The sequence below is a fragment of the Elgaria multicarinata genome, chromosome 9, assembly GCF_023053635.1.
Source record: "Elgaria multicarinata webbii isolate HBS135686 ecotype San Diego chromosome 9, rElgMul1.1.pri, whole genome shotgun sequence".
Lineage (NCBI taxonomy): Eukaryota > Metazoa > Chordata > Lepidosauria > Squamata > Anguidae > Elgaria > Elgaria multicarinata.
This window is the reverse complement of record NC_086179.1, coordinates 4965163-4982358: the sequence shown is the minus strand read 5'-3', so window position 1 is coordinate 4982358 and position 17196 is coordinate 4965163. Positions and strand designations below refer to the sequence as shown.

General features: G+C 46.4%; 1 protein-coding gene across 1 annotated transcript in view; it reads left to right on the top strand.

The window, feature by feature from the left end:
- The first annotated feature begins 772 nt into the window (after positions 1–772).
- The window catches only part of IL15RA (interleukin 15 receptor subunit alpha), a 45288-nt gene continuing 28864 nt past the window's right edge, over positions 773–17196 (top strand). Inside the window, exons 1-2 of the mRNA XM_063134633.1 lie at positions 773–807; positions 14898–15083. Of these exons, the coding sequence (XP_062990703.1) occupies positions 14939–15083 (145 nt within the window). The 5' untranslated portion in view covers positions 773–807; positions 14898–14938. The remainder of the gene's footprint in view (positions 808–14897; positions 15084–17196) is intronic.

The window sequence follows — 17196 nt, the reverse complement described above, 5'->3', positions numbered from 1 at the left end:
ATTTCTTGCACTTTAAAATAAATTTAGCAGTTTCAAGTTCTGTGCTTCTTATTTTTTCCAGGAAACATAAGTTCTTAAAAATCAAAGTTGACGTTTTTTGGGTGTGTGTGTGTGAGATAGTAGCTCACCTTGCCTAGGGTGCAAAATAGTCTGGCACCGGCCCTGCGCATATGCACACCTGAGTAGAAGTATAATCTTTATACTTAGCAATAATAAGGGTTTTTTTTAAAAAAAAAAAAGCCAGAGGATGGTGGTTAATCATCAATTAATTTGGGCGCAAAAATCTGGCGCGTCCGGCCAATATCAACGCAACGTTGCCGAGCCTCCTGCCCATTTCCCAATTAAGGAGGCCGACGCGGAAGAATTCCCTGCCGGGCGCTCTGCCCATGCTCAGGAACACTGTTGCTTCCAGGACGGACAGAGCCAAATCCCGGGGGAGGCGTGGGGTGGGGCAGTTTGAAGTGCCCCCCCCCCCCGGAGGAAGCGCCCAAGCCCTGGCCCCGACCCACCGGGCACTTCCATCCATCCCCGCTCTCTTTCCCCTCCTTCCTCGGGTGGCCATTCCGGCGGCGAAAAGTGAAAGCGAAACCGCCTCGGCTCCCGCCGTGTCGATGGCTGGGCCGTGCCCGGAGTCCCGGCGCTACTCGGCGCGTCCGCCGCGGCTGCTGCCCGGGGCTTAGAGGCGCCGCGGGTCCACCGTGGCGCGCCGCCCACTCGGTCTCATGGCCCGTCCGCTGCCGCTGCTGCTGCTGCTGCTGCTGCTGAGCGCGGTGCTCGGCGCTGCAGCCCCATCGGCGTTCCAGAACGGTAGGTCCCTCCAGGGTGGCTCCGGCTCCTTCGCTTCGCTTTGCGGGCGGGCGGGCGGGGTGGCGTGCCAGGCTAGCCGCAGCCCGCGGGAGAGGCGCGCGCACGCACACGCACACGCACACGCACGCCCCCGATTGCCCTCTGGTCCCCGGGCTCGTTTGCGATCTGGAAGCCCCCGATCCGAAACGTTGGCTTGGAGCCCAGCCCACCCAAGTCGCGCTTTTGCGCGCTCACGAAGCCGCGGTGCTACACTGCAGGGCTGTCGGGAAGCGCCCCCTCGCTCATAGCGCGCCTTGCTGCTTCTCCGGGAAGGAGGCCGAAGTCCGTGGGGCCTGCAGCGGGAGGGAGGGGGGGGGGCAAATGTACTAGAGCAGTAGGTGACCAGGGCAGCAAAAGCAAACTCCATTTTTCTCCAGCAGTCGTGGTGTCATTAGGATTTCAGCGATCCTGTGCAAGTTAAGACACCAACCCCCAAATCCTACCACTCCCAGCATCCCCACCCCACCCCACCCCCAATGTAGGGTTTATTTCTGTCTCTAGACATGCATCGGAATGTAGGGTTTATTTCTGTCTCTAGACATGCATCGGAATAAGTCAAATGAAAAATCTGCACATGTTCAGAGGGCTCTTTTTGTGGTTGTTCTGGCTCGGCAAACGGCCTGCCTTGTGGTTCTAACGTATCTGGAATGTAGAAGCAGTTGTAAAGCATGGAATGGCGGTGATGGATGGGGGAGTGTGGCAGGGGACATTGTTCGCCCTCTCGAATTTATTTATTTATTTATTTATTTGTTACACTTATATTACCCCCCCCCCCATAGCCAGAGCTCCCTGGGCGGTTTACAGAAATTCTAAAATTGAGATAAAAACAAGTATACAAAATTAAAAAATTTAAAACACAGAACATGCGCACATAAAGCATTAAAAACCGTTTAAAAAACAAAACGTGGGTGATTAAGATGTGCCGCCATATGCCTGGGCAAAGAGGGAAGTCTTAACCTGCCTTACTCCTCTCTCTTCCCCCAATCTGTCTGAGTTATGGGGACTTAATTATTTAAATATCTGTATACTGTCCTTTAGCAGTGCATCCAAGGCAGTTTGCATATTAATAGTGGACTGCATTGCAGGGTTGTCATGAATGTAAGAAGAGTCATGCTGAGTCAAAGCCCTATGAAGAGAGATTAAAAGAACTGTGCATGTTTAGCCTCGAGAAGAGAAGATTGAGGGGAGACATGAGAGCGCTCTTCAAATACTTAAAAGGTTGTCACACAGAGAGGAGGACCAGGATCTCTTCTCGATCCTCCCAGAGTGCAGGACATGGAATAACAGGCTCAAGTTAAAGGAAGCCAGATTCCAGCTGGACGTCAGGAAAAACTTCCTGACTGTTAGAGCAGTACGACAATGGAATCAGTTACCTAGGGAGGTGGTGGGCTCTCCCACACTAGAGGCCTTCAAGAGGCAGCTGGACAACCATCTGTCAGGGATGCTTTAGGGTGGATTCCTATTATTATTATTATTATTATTAATTATTTATATAGCACCATCAATGTACATGGTGCTGTACAGATAACACAGTAAATAGCAAGACCCTGCCGCATAGGCTTACAATCTAATAAGTTGTAGTAAACAATAAAGAGGGAAGGAGAATGCAAACAGGCACAGGGAAGTGTAAACATGCACCGGGTAGGGTGAAGCTAACAGTATAGAGTCGGAACAAACTCAATATTTGAAGGCTATAGGGAAAAGAAAAGTTTTTAGCTGAGTTTTAAAAGCAGTGATTGAGTTTGTAGTTCTCAAGTGATCTGGAAGAGCGTTCCAGGCGTAAGGGGCAGCAGAAGAAAAAGGACGGAGCCGAGTAAGGGAAGTAGAGACCCTTGGGCAGGTGAGAAACATGGCATCAGAGGAGCGGAGAGCACGAGCGGGGCGATAGTGTGAGATGAGAGAGGAGAGATAGGCAGGAGCTAGACCGTGAAGAGCTTTGAAGGTCAGCAGGAGAAGTTTATATTGGATTCTGGAGTGAATTGGAAGCCAATGAAGAGATTTCAGAAGTGGAGTGACCTGGTCAGAGCGGCGGGCCAAGAAGATGATCTTAGCGGCAGAGTGGTGGACAGAGACCAGCGGACTGATGTGAGACGAAGGAAGGCCAGAGAGAAGAAGGTTGCAGTAGTCCAACCGAGAGATAACCAGTGCGTGAACGAGAGTCTTGGCAGAAGAGACAGACAAAAATGGTCGAATCCTGGCAATATTATACAGGAAGAAACGACAGGATTTAGCTACTGCCTCGATGTGAGGAGTAAAGGAGAGCGAGGAGTCAAATATAAAGCCAAGACTACGAGCTTCCTTGACCGGAGTAAGCGTGACATCGTTGACAGTAAGAGAGAATGAGAGGTGAGGAGAAGGTTTAGGAGGAAAAACAAGCAGTTCAGTTTTTGCCATATTAAGTTTCAAACGATGATGAAGCAGCCAGGCTGAGATATCTGAGAGACATGCCGAGATACGATCGTGAACATCAGGAGAAAGTTCCGGAGATGAGAGATATAATTGTGTATCGTCGGCATACAGGTGATATTGGAGGCCGTGAGATTGAATAAGCTTACCCAAGGGCAGCATGTATAGAGAGAACAACAACGGGCCAAGCACCGAGCCTTGCGGAACCCCAACTGAAAGGGGAAAAGAGGAGGACGAGCTGCCGTTAGCCGACACGCTGAAAGAGCGACCCTCTAGATAGGAGGTGAACCAGTTATAGACAGAGCCACAGAGTCCAAGGTCATGGAGGGAATCTAAGAGAAGATCGTGATCAACCGTGTCAAAGGCTGCGGTTAGATCAAGGAGAATAAGAACGGAATAATGGCCTTTAGACTTGGCAGTAAGAAGATCGTTGGTGATCTTGGTAAGGGCTGTTTCAGTGGAATGCAAAGGACGGAATCCAGATTGAAAGGGATCCAGAGCAGAGTTATTAGAAAGTCAAGACAACGAGAGTAGACCAGACGTTCCAGGATCTTTGAGACAAAGGGCAAGAGGGAGACAGGTCGGTAGTTAGACAGGGATAGTCGATCAAGAGTGGGTTTTTTGAGAATGGGAGAGACTGTAGCATGTTTAAAAGCAGAAGGAAATGAACCAGAGGACAGAGAAGAATTAATGATGTGAAGCAAGGACGGGAGGATAGCGGGGATAAGATTAATAAAGACGCGAGAGGGAATCGGATCACGGGAACAAGTGGAAGGCTTCGACGAGCGCAGTATTTTAGACAGTTCATCAGCTGAGACCGAAGGGAACGCCGAGAGAGTTGCAGGAGGAACTGACAGGTGAGGGACAGGAGCTGGAAGTGGAGTAGAGCTGGCTAGATCGGAGCGAATAGTTTGGATTTTAGCATTGAAGAAAGAGGCAAAGTCATTGGCAGACAGAGAGGCGGGGAGAGATGGTGGATTAGGCTTCAGAAGAGAATTCCTGCATTGAGCAGGGGGTTGGACTTGATGGCCTTGGAGGCCCCTTCCAACTCTGCTATTCTGTGATTCTAGACCAGGCCAAGGGTCCATCTAGTCCAACATTCTGTTCTCACAGTGGCCAACCAGCTGCCTGCAGGAAACCCACAAGTAAGACATGAGAACAACAGCACACTCCCTCCTATGTCCCCCTCCAAGTGGTGTACAGTAGGCCCACTGCCTCTGATATTGGTGGTACTAGTAGCATACAGCCATCACAAATAGTAGCTGTTGATGCGCAGCAAAGGGCAACTAAAATGATCGGGGGCCTTGAGCATCTACAACAACTGGGACAGTTTAGCTTGGGGAAAAAGTAGAATTTGGATAGGGAGACATTTTTCTCCCTCTCTCATAATACTAGAACCCAGTGGGGTCATCTCATGAAGCTGATTGAGGGGAGATTCAGGATGGAGAAAAAGAAAGACTTCTTCACGCAGTGCATAACTATGGAACTCACTACCCCAAGATGTAGTGAAGGCCACTAATTTGGATGGTGTTAAAAGGGGGGTGGATAACTTCCTGAAGGAGAAGGCTATCAGTGGCCACTATTCCCGATGGCTATGTGCTACTTCTGGTAGCAGAGGCAATAAACCTGTGTGCACCAGTTGCTGGGGAACATGGGTGGGAGGGTGCTGTTGCACCCATATCCTGTTTGTGGGTGGACAGCTGGTTGGCCGCTGTGTGAACAGAGTGCTGGACTAGATGGACCCTCGGTCTGATCCAGCATGACACTGCTTATGTTTCAGCCTCAGTCACCGCCACCCTCCCAATCTGTAATCTTGGGATAATTGAACACTGGACTACGTTGTTGTCCATCACTCTCTGTCAGGGTCAGACTCCACGGTGACTCTGTAATATGGAGTTATTAACAGTGTCTTAGGACTGTCGTAAACCTCCCTCAACACTCTTTCTCCAATATGGAATCATAGAATCATAGAATCATAGAATAGCAGAGTTGGAAGGGGCCTACAAGGCCATCGAGTCCAACCCCCTGCTCAATGCAGGAATCCACCCTAAAGCATCCCTGACAGATGGTTGTCCAGCTGCCTCTTGAATGCCTCTAGTGTGGGAGAGCCCACAACCTCCCTAGGTAGCTGATTCCACTGTCGCACTGCTCTAACAGTCAGGAAGTTTTTCCTGATGTCCAGCCGGAATCTGGCTTCCTTTAACTTGAGCCCGTTATTCCGTGTCCTGCACTCTGGGAGAATCGAGAAGAGATCCTGGCCCTCCTCTGTGTGACAACCTTTTAAGTATTTGAAGAGTGCTATCATGTCTCCCCTCAATCTTCTCTTCTCCAGGCTAAACATGCCCAGTTCTTTCAGTCTCTCTTCATAGGGCTTTGTTTCTAGACCTCTGATCATCCTCGTTGCCCTCTTCTGAACACGCTCCAGCTTGTCTGCGTCCTTCTTGAATTGTGGAGCCCAGAACTGGACGCAATACTCTAGATGAGGCCTAACCAGGGCCGAATAGAGAGGAACCAGTACCTCACGTGATTTGGAAGCTATACTTCTATTAATGCAGCCCAAAATAGCATTTGCCTTTCTTGCAGCCATATCGCACTGTTGGCTCATATTCAGCTTGTGATCTACAACAATTCCAAGATCTTTCTCGTTTGTAGTATTGCTGAGCCAAGTGTCCCCCATCTTGTAACTGTGCATTTGGTTTCTAGGGGATAATACCGCTGTACTACATTACCCAGTTGTCATACTTCATTTACTAATTTAAATATATTTAATTGGTTTCTTAGTCTAAGAACACCAGGGGGAAATCGCATTTGCTTACCGTCGCTTCTCTGCCCACGCATTTGTCCCTCATTACTTCCTCTTTTGAAAGAGGGAGTAAACACCGTGCTCGTGGCCCATTCGGTGGGCCCTTTTGATCCCACTGCTTCTCCTGCATACAGCAGGGGATAGCGGCAACTTCCGTGTTTGAAATAAAGCGGACTTACCAGGGTGTTTTTGTGTGTCACGAAGAAGGCTAGAAAGGACGGGAGGCGTGCGGGAGACAGACGACGTCGTGGGAGGGACCCGTGAAAATCCGTGAGTGCCCAGTAACGAGCGTGCAATAAAACGCTCGTCGGATGGAGCTCTAAGACTCAGCTAGCAGCATTTAAAAAGCAAAGTTGTGTGAAATTCAGCAAAAATCCATCAATAAAATAATCAAATAGATACATTCAGCAGCCTGGCCTATTTCACTCTGTTTTAGCACTAAACCTCTGCAATTTAGAATAATAACAGTGGACTACATCACAAGGTTGCCAGAAGACATGGTCAGTCTCCGCTCTCCCTTCATACTAACAGTGGATTACACTGCAGGGTTGTCAAAAGACAATCTTCCTATAACTCAGGGGTGTTGTATCTCAGGCCTGTGGGCCGTGATAGCTTGGTGTGTGTGTATATAGTTTAAATTTTAACATTATATAACAGACATCAAATTAATCTTACATTCTTTTTAGAATGTAAGCCTGAGGGCAGGGACTGTTTTCTTTACTGATCAATTGTAAGCCACTCTGGGAGCCTTTTAGGCTGAGGTGCGGGATAAAAATACTCTAAATAAATAATAAATAAATAAATCTTACACATAAACACAAAATAATAACAGTAAATGATATTAATAATAAGTGCACCCCACCCCCGGGACCATTATTCTACTTTCCAAAATTGTAATGACTCTTGTGACGGTGTACATCCCTTCCCCTTTATTAAGACGAACTCTACAAATAATCTCCACATCTCTTCAAAATCATTTTGATTCAATAAGCCTCTTTTAACTTTAATACAACACGTTAATTTATCATTAATTAATTATTGGTGTTTCCTAGTGTGATTTTAGATTTTAAGCCACTAGGCAGGGTATCACTGTTTTATTTGTATATTTTGTACAGCACCAAGTACATTGTTGGTGCTATATAAATAAATAAATAAATAATAATAATTCTAACTTCTGTGCAATCGTCCCCACCTACCGTCCGACCCATTCTAGAAGAGGTTCAATAGTCCTGCTTTTAACCCCATTATTTGCAACATGAGATCATCGCGCTGAGCTACATCGATCAATCCAGAAGCCGCAAGCTTTATTAAGGCCAACCGAAATATTGCACAGCCATGAGCATGTTGCAAAAGCCTCCATAGTTGGACACTAAACCTAAAGGTGGGATTTCGCTGGGCGGGGAAGCAGGGAAATGTAGGGCATGGCATTAAAGATACACCATCTGCAGTTTGTACCCGTCTCAACGTTTTTGTGAACCGCCCAGAGAGCTCCGGCTATTGGCTGGTATAGAAATGTAATTAATAAATAAATAAATAAATAAAACATGCCACACAAGAAGAGTTGTGATGACTTGATTTGCCTATGCTGGGAACTAGGCAGATTACTGGTTTCGGGCTATAGGAACAAAGGAACATTCATGGCTGTTCTCCTATTAATTATAATCCAATATTCTTTCAAGCACATAAAAACTCTGTAAATCACTCTGGTTCTGCTGCAGGATAACAAACCGGCCCCCTTTCCCAAATCTGCTCTACGGGGACTCAGTGGACTCAGACACCTGTCCAAGACCAATCCCGTGATAACGCTGGACTACACTGCAGGGCTGTCACAGGACACTTGACCTCCCTTTCCTTTAAATGTGCATCTAGCAGTTATGCCTTCTTTTCATTTTTATTCCAGTGTAGGCACAGGGCCCCCAATCCAGGTCTTAAAAGCTCCTCTATTTTCCACGCTATGGTCCCAATCCAGGCTATTTATTTATTTATTGCATTTTAGAATAGGCCCTGGGCCTACTCTAGAGTAAAAATGAAAAGATGTAGTGACTAGACCCACATTTAAAGTTATGTTTCTTTTGGTTCTTGGTCTCTCGCTGCCAGTGGCGGCATTAATGGAAGGCCCAGATGGACTTTTGCTTTCTAAGCATTTTAAAGAGGAAACTCCAGCATGTATCTCCTATTCACTACCGGGCCAGGTTTAAGGCTCTTGTACTTGTATGCAAAGCCCTAAACAACTTGGGACCAGGATACCTGAGAGAGCTCCTTCTCCCTGCCCGGTCACTGAGGTCATCCGAGGGCATGTTCCTGGTGGTTCCACATAGACCCATCCTCCGATTGGAGTCCACCAGGGGCAGAGCCTTCAGCGTGGTGGCGCCCCTCCTGTGGAATTCCCTGCCTCTGGAGTCAATTTTGTATTCTTTTCGGCGCCTCCTGAAAACATCATTATTCCAGGAAGACTTTCCTTAATGACCAGCCACGGTTCACTGTACACTTTGCTTCTTTTAAAATCTGTTTTAAAGTGTTTTATTCTGATTTAATTTTATCTTGTACACCGCTCCGAAATATTGAATAGGGAGCGGTATATAAGTATTGTAAATAAATAAATAATATAAATTAATGGAAGGCCCAGACGGACTGTTGCTTTTTAGGCATTTTAAAGGGGAAACACGCCAACCTAATCTTAAAACACTGCTTGCGTTAGCTAAACAGGAAATAATAGGAATATTAAGAAAATGTAATTTCAGTACTGTACTGCAACTGTAAAATGCTTGTTTACTAGGCTGTTATCTAAAAATCGGTTAAAAGTTTATCCAGTTTGCAGTTGCTTAATTCCTTGACAATAGGCCATACTTATATGTTTTGTGAGTTGTCTTTTTGCATATTTCTGATTCTTGTGGTGCATTGCCCGGATAATAGTATAGATCAGTGGTTCCCAAAGTGGGCGGTACCACCCCCCTGGGGGCAGTGGGATTGCATGGGGGGGGCGTTAAGAGGCAAGGAGGCGGCAGGGGGGCGCTAACAGGCAAAGGGGCGGCAGGGGGTGCTCAAGGTGGTCTTTTCCGAGAAGCGCCTCTCCAGAAGGTCTTAAAACCCAGGGACATTTTTATGGGAGAAGGTAGTTTGGTCCCAAGCCATGTAGGGGAAGAATCCACACATGTATTAATACTGTTTAAGAAGAGTCCTTTTAACGGTGAATTGAAATGTTTCAAAAGCACCAAAGTGCTAATGAAGAGACATACCCTGCTTGGTGTGCCCCGCCATGCTGGCTGCAAAACAGAGGCGTTTGCTGTCTTTTCCCTCCCTCCCTCGGCAAGCCTGTGGCGGGTGCTTCCCATTTGAAGGGGCCGCATGCAGTATGGCCCCTTTTTCATTCTCAGCTCAGCCAGGCCACCCAGACCAGCAGGATCCAGAGGAGCGCAGCCCCTTTGAATGGGAGGCACCCGCCACGGGCTTGCCGAGGGAGGGAAAAGATGTAATTGTATTTTGAATAAAGTATTCCATTAAATGTTAGTGTTTTGAATTTTATTGCTATTATCTTCCTTAGTGGGTCGTTGAAAACCGCTATTCTGAATAATGATTTTTATAGTGTAGGGCAGGGGGCACTGGGCATGAGTTCGTGGAACCAAGGGGGTGGTTACCTGAAAAAGTTTGGGAACCACTGGTATAGCTGGATAGCGATGCCCTCGTATCATCTCTGGTTGGCCTTTTCCACTTGAGTTGGAATTCTACGCCTGTGTCCTTTCATAACCCCCTCTTCAATCTCATGAACACTTCCCTTCGAATTAAACTTCCATAGGATTGCCCTGTGAATGTTGCACAAGGTTTTCCTTCCGTTTTCTCTTAAAACCAGTTCATTTCACGGAAGGGAACCTTCTCCACCCACCCCAGTTCTCATGAAAACGAAACGTTTTACTCCTGCCAAATCACTTACATAACTGTCACCTTTTCCACTCAAGACATCTGTCTATGGTCCTCCCTGTCCTTCAACACACACAACTGCAATAAATTTCTTTAAGGGTCCTTCTTATCCTGCCCTGTCAATCATTTTAGAAGATGCGCCCTTTCTTGCATCTTTATTGTCTTTATTCCAACATTTTTCTGAGATGCCCAACCAGAATGGAACATGTCTCTCTCTCTCTCTTTCTCTCTTTCTTTCTTTCTTAGAGGAAATCCTATATTAAGATTTCAGATTACATTTGGGGGTTGTTGTTTTTTGAAAAATGAAACCAAAACTTACAGCGAAGGAGACAGCTGTGAAAAAGGTACATCCCATCCTAGGGATGATTAAATTATTACAACTCCTTGATCCCAGCTTTTATTATTATTGAGGAAATCTCAGTAATCCAATTGAACCATGAAAACTCTTCAAGGATTTCGTAAGTGCAGGCTGTGTGGACTCTTAATGTCACGTAGGCTTGCTCTCCACCACAGTCCCCTTTTGCTTAACATCCAACTTAAAGAGGATATGGGAACGTGCTTGCAATTTTGGGACATTTTGGTTGGTCTTAATGAAGGAAGTGTCTTCTGTAGACTTTGCTTGTATTTTTGTTGTCTGGGACCCACCACAGCTATCTCATAGAATCATAGAATCATAGAATAGCAGAGTTGGAAGGGGCCTACAAGGCCATCGAGGCCAACCCCCTGCTCAATGCAGGAATCCACCCTGAAGCATCCCTGACAGATGGTTGTCCAGCTTGTGGTGGGGTCATACAGGAGGACCGAGCAACGGATTGATTGCTTTTTATTCCGAGTTGTTCAGAGACATTTTTGTCCCTCTCCCTTAATACTAGAACCTGGGGTCACCCCATGAAGCTGACGGGTGGAAGATTCAGGACAGAGAAAAGGAGTTCTTCACACAGGGCTTAGTTAAACTATGGAACTCACTACCACAAGATGTGGCGATGGCCACCAATTTGGATGGCTTTAAAAGAGGGCCTGATAAATTCCTGGAGGAGAAGGCTATCAATGGCTACTAGCCCTGATGGCTGTGTGCTACCTCCAGGAACAGATGCAGTAAGCATGTGGACACCAGTTGCTGGGGAACATGGGTGGGAAGGTGCTGTTGCATTGTGTCCTGTTTGTGGGTTCTTGGTCGACAGCTGGTAGGCCACTGTGTGAATAGAGTGTTGGACTAAATGGACCCTCGATCTGATCCAGCAGAGCTCTTAAGTTTTCGGAGTGCAGAATCGAACCCATCCCAAGGCATTCCAATGGCCATTATCAGGGATGGCATCTATCGCCAAGCGTTTGGCTGCCAATGAACTACCTATAGCTGATCAATGCACTTCAAACAAAGCACATGCCCAAAATTAACCCTGCTCCTGTGACCAGTTACAAAAGAGGGCAGGGCTCCTGCAGCTTGAAGTGTTGTGATGAAGAGGGATCTTCACCAGGTGCTGTATGCATACAGATGACACCTGCTGAAATTCCCTTTTCAATACAACTGTTAAAGATACAGGAGCCCGGTCCTCCTTTCCTTATGGTCACTGTTCTGACCCCTTTCACAGGCAAACCCAGACTCTTCTCCTCTCTCTCTCCGAACCCACCAGCTATTTCTCTTTTCTAACTCCTCCCTCTCACTGCTAACTGCCAATCCAAACCTTTGAACCACCAGCCAATCAGCATTCACTTCACATTCATTACACTTGCTCCCCCTCCCAACGGCATGAATCACTTACCATCCCACGTCCAAACAGCACTTACCTCCTAAACAGCAACAATCATTAAAACGTTACAAATACTTACTTTATATATAAATTGCAGTAAACTAGGGTGACCATATGAAAAGGAGGACAGGGCTGCTGTATCTTTAACAGTTGAATTGGAAAGGAAATCTCAGCAGGTGTCATTTGCATGCGCGCAGCACCTGGTGAAATTCCCTCTTCATCACAACAGTTAAAGCCACAGGAGCCCTGTCCTCTTGACCAGATACAAAAGGAGGCAGGGCTCCTGCAGCTTTAACTGTTGTGATGGAGAGGGAATTTCACCAGGTGCTGCATGCATGCAAATGGCATCTGCTGAGATTCCCAGTCCTTCTTTCCATATGGTCACCCTATTGATTGTTGGCTAAATCTTTATTGTGCTCCTACTTGTTTTGTTTCTAAACTACTGGTTTTATCAGTTACTCACACACACACATACTATAGTTTGCTCGTTGGCTAATAAACTATTTTGAAGTCACGGTTTGTGACTTTACACAGACTGGATCCTGTATCTTTAACAGTTGTATTGAAAAGGGAATTTCAGCAGGTGTCATTTGTATATATAGAGAACCTGGTGAAATTTCCTCTTCATCCCAACAGTTAAAGCTGCAGGTGCCCTGTCCTCTTTTAAATCTGATCACAGTATAGCTGCAGTATAGCTTCTGCAGCTTTAACTGTTATGATGAAGAGGAAATTTCACTAGGTGAGACATGCGTACAAATGACACCTGCTGAAATTCCCTTTTCTATGCAACTGTTAAAGATACAGGAGCCCTGTCCTCCTTTTCATATGGTCACCCTAATACTGCATGCATAAAAATGACACCTGCTGAAATTCCTGTACCTGCTAAAGATACAGGAGCCCTGTCCTCCTTTCCATAGGGTCACCCTACCTAAAGGTCCATCTGATGCAACATTCTGTCTCCCACCGTCTGGCCACCCTTTATTATATATATAACAGGATAAGAAAGAAGAAAATGAAGTACTATTTGCAGATGTGAATGATGTTATACGCTCAGGGACTGTTAAGCTCATTTTTAAGCAATGACGTTACCCCTAGACTCATGTGAGCAATATATTTGGGGGAATCTCTTTCCCAGAAGGAAATGTCTGTGGTGCTTCAGGAGTTACAAAACCAGCAAACATCAGAAAGAGAAACGTGAGGCGAGTGTGCCGGGTCCTGGAAATGCAAGACTTTTTGGAGAACAGACATTGTTCCAAATAACTCTCTACTGGGAATTGAAGTCTTTTAAGTCTTAATATTCAGAGCCCCAGCCAGGCGCTGCTGCTGGCCATTTATTTATTTATTTTATTTATTTTATTTATTTATTTATTTATTACATTTATATACTGCCCCAGAGCTAGGGTTACCATATGAAAAGGAGGACAGGGCTCCTGTATCTTTAACAGTTGTATAGAAAAGGGAATTTCAGCAGGTGTCATTTGTATATATAGAGAACCTGGTGAAATTCCTTCTTCATCACAACAGTTAAAGCTGCAGGTGCCTTGCCCTCTTTTAAATCTGATCACAGTATAGCTGCAGTATAGCTCCTGCAGCTTTAACTGTGGTGATGAAGAGGGAATTTCACCAGGTTCTCCATATCTACAAATGACACCTGCTGAAATTCCCTTTTCTATGCAACTGTTAAAGATACAGGAGCCCTGTCCTCCTTTTCATATGGTCACCCTGCCCATAGCCAAAGCTCTCTGGGAAGTTTAGAAAAGTTAAAAACAGTAAACATTAAAAACAAATACACAAAATTTTAAACCATCAAAAACATAAAAACAACTATATCCTTTTAAGTCAGCTATTCTGGGGTCTGTTAAAAACAAACAAACTCAGTCACCTAAAGAAAGGTCTTACTCATGAAGAGAAACTTACGTTTGAGTAACGCTTTACTCACAAGGAGTCTTTATTCCCCAGGTAGGGATTTCTTCACCTGTCAGCCACCTAAAGCTCCACTCATAGCTTGGTTTCTGCCCCTGAATCAGAGAAGGAGCTTTCCACATCTGGAGGGAAAGATCCAGATGTTGTCTTCCCTGAGGGCCCAGGATTCCCCCAATCTGCCTCAGGTTCCCTCAAAATAAGCTCCTCCTCCAAGTCATTCACCCCAAAAGAGCCCTGCCCTCTTTTGCAGCTGTTCACGCTAGGCAGGGCTCCTGCAGCTTTAACTGTTGTGATGGAGAGGGAACGTCACCAGGTGCTGCATGCATAAAAATGACACCTGCTGAAATTCCTGTACCTGTTAAAGATACAGCTATACTGCATAGGGTGACGCTATGAAAAGGAGGACAGGGCTCCTGTATCTTTAACAGTTGTATTGAAAAGGGAATTTCAGCAGGGGTCATTTGTATATAGAGAGAACCTGGTGAAATTTCCTCTTCATCACAACAGTTAAAGCTGCAGGTGCCCTGTCCTCTTTTAAATCTGATCACAGTATAGCTGCAGTATAGCTTCTGCAGCTTTAACTGTTATGATGAAGAGGAAATTTCACCAGGTGAGACATGCATACAAATGACACCTGCTGAAATTCCCTTTTCTATGCAACTGTTAAAGGTACAGGAGCCCTGTCCTCCTTTTCATATGGTCACCCTAATACTGCATGCATAAAAATGACACCTGCTGAAATTCCCTTTTCTATGCAACTGTTAAAGATACAGGAGCCCTGTCCTCCTTTCCATAGGGTCACCCTACCTAAAGGTCCATCTGATGCAACATTCTGTCTCCCACCGTCTGGCCAACCTTTATTATATATATCCCAGGTGCCCCCAGTATATGATGTGCAGTAATAGATCTGAGAAAAAAATACAGGATTGAGAAGAACATTTGAAAATACATATTCAGAGATGATGATGAAGACATCACAGAAGCATATCTAGACGGTGCCGACACACACAGGCACAGATTTTTGTGTAAAGTAATATATTTGAACACTTATTTGTTTATTCTGGATACGTGCACTCAAAGTATATAAAATCTTTGTACTTCTTAAAAAAACACTGCAGATAAATAAATAAAGAGAAAATAGCGGTGAAAAGGAAACGTACTTGGGAAGTCTCCCTGTTGCAAAAGTCCAGAGGATGTCAAAGGTTTAAGATCCGTGTAGTTGGTGTGAGCTAATTTGTCTCTTCGTATCATGTTAGGTAAGTGCGGTGTGCCCAACCCGATAGAAAATGCAGAAATCATGGAAGGAAGCACCAGCACCAAACTGAGATACTCATGTGCCAAGAATTACAAGAGGAAAGCGGGAACGTCCAGTCTCATCGTATGCAAGCAAGATGAAAACACAAAAGAGTTTCGATGGACCAAGGCACAGCTAAGCTGTATTAGTAAGTCCCTTCTCTGTATGGTGTAACTCTCGGTCATCCCATGATGGCCTTCTCCACTGTGAACCTGCTTGACCATTAGAGATTAGGGCTGTGCACGGACCCCTCACCCCACCCCGGATCCTCTTCTCTTCCAGATTCGCACATTGCGAATCGGGCTCGCTCCACTCCGCCTTGATCCGCCTAGGGTCCGCTGCGGAGCTCCGGCTCCGAATCGGAGCTCCGCAGCGGCGGGGGGCAGCGCCAGGTAAGGCCTCCCTCCCTCCTCCCCCTTACCTGCGTCCGGCCCGGCCCGCCGCCAGCTTCACTAAAGCCCGCGCCTCAACCAGGAACTGTAGGCCCCGCTTGCGGCCTACACTTCCGGGTTGAGCTGCAGGCTCTAGTGAAACCTGAGATGGGCCGCAACAGACGCAGGTAAGACCCCCCTCGCCCTTGCCCCCTTACCTGGCTCTGCTGCTGTCGCCGCATGGGTGGCGAGGGGCGGCAGGGCCAGGTAACCCCCCCCTCCTCCCCCTTACCTGTGTCCGTCCGCGGTCCCGTGGCCTGGTCTTCCTGTTTGAGTCCTCGGGCTCAGTTGAAGCAGCCGTGGGACCGTGGATGGATGCAGGTTAAAAAACCCTCCCCCTTGCCCCCTTACCTGGCTCTGCCGCCATTGCCACACGTGCGGCGGTGGCAGCGGCAGGGCCAAGTAAACCCCCCTTACCTTTTTTGCGTAGCTCCAGATCGAGGCGAAGGATCCGCCTTCACCTCGAGACGCTCCGTGATGCGCTGCTGCTCCCCCAATCCTCTTCACCTCCACCTTAAGGGGAGGCGAAGCACCCCGATCCGCTTCTGCTTCTCCGGCCCGAGGAGAAGCGGAGCACAGCCCTATTAGAGATCATCAACAGAAGTCCTCCTGGGTGCCTCAAAATCATGTCTCATTGGGACATAAGAACGTCAGAACAGCCCGGCTGGTTCAGACCGAGGGTTCATCGGGGCCAGCGTTCAGTTCACGCAGTGGACAACCAGCTGCCCCACAAGCGGGACATAGGTGTAACAGCACCCTGATGTATGTAGGCATATTGCTTCTGATACTGGAGGAAGCACACAGCCATCAGGATGAGTGGCCTTCGATAGCTGCTCCTCCATGAATTTGTCCAACCCTCTTTTAAAGCCATCCAAATTGGTGGCCGTCACCACATCTTGTGGTAGCGAGTTCCATAGTTTAACTATGCCCTGTGTGAAGAAGTCCTTTTCTCTTTCCTGAATCTCCCACCAATCAGCTTCAAGGGATGACTCCGCTGAAGTTATAATATTATGGGAGAGGGAGAAAAATGTCTCCCTGTCCACATTCTCCACACCATGCATGATTTTATACACCTCTATCAGGTCTCCCCTCAGCCTCCTTTTTTCCAAGTAGAACAATCCCAGCTGTTTATTTATTTAAACAGCCAGATTCCAGCTGGACATCAGGAAAAACTTCCTGACTGTTAGAGCAGTACGACAATGGAACCAGTTCCCTAGGAAGGTTGTGGGCTCTCCCACACTAGAGGCCTTCAAGAGGCAGCTGGACAACCACCTGTCAGGGATGCTTTAGGGTGGATTCCTGCATCGAGCAGGGGGTTGGACTCCATGGCCTTATAGGCCCTTTCCAACTCGACTATTCTATGATTCCATTTAATTCTTTATTTATTTAGTGACACTTGTATACCACTGAATATAATAAACTCCCTCAGTGGTTAAGAAAGTTTTCAAACTATATTTTTTCAAACTGGTCTTCTCTGAGTATGTAGTGAATAATAATAATTATTATTTATTTATTTATTTCATTTGAATATGTGAATACGTGTGTTGTGCTCTTGACAACTTCCTCAACTTCGAGGGTGCTTTTTTGTTGTTTAGATTGGCTTGTGACCAATGCCTTTATAGGCTGCAAGCCGCTTTGAGAGGATATATCTTTGAAGAGCAGGATATAAAAGTACTGAATAAATAAATATCTACATTTAGTGGTAACCAGCATTTTAAATTGTGGCCAAAAAAACCCCAAGGAAATGATGCCCTAGCATCTAAGCTTGTGATGGCCAGCCAATTCCTGCTTTATTTCTCTCCAAATCTCTCCCATTCTCTCTTTTCTTTC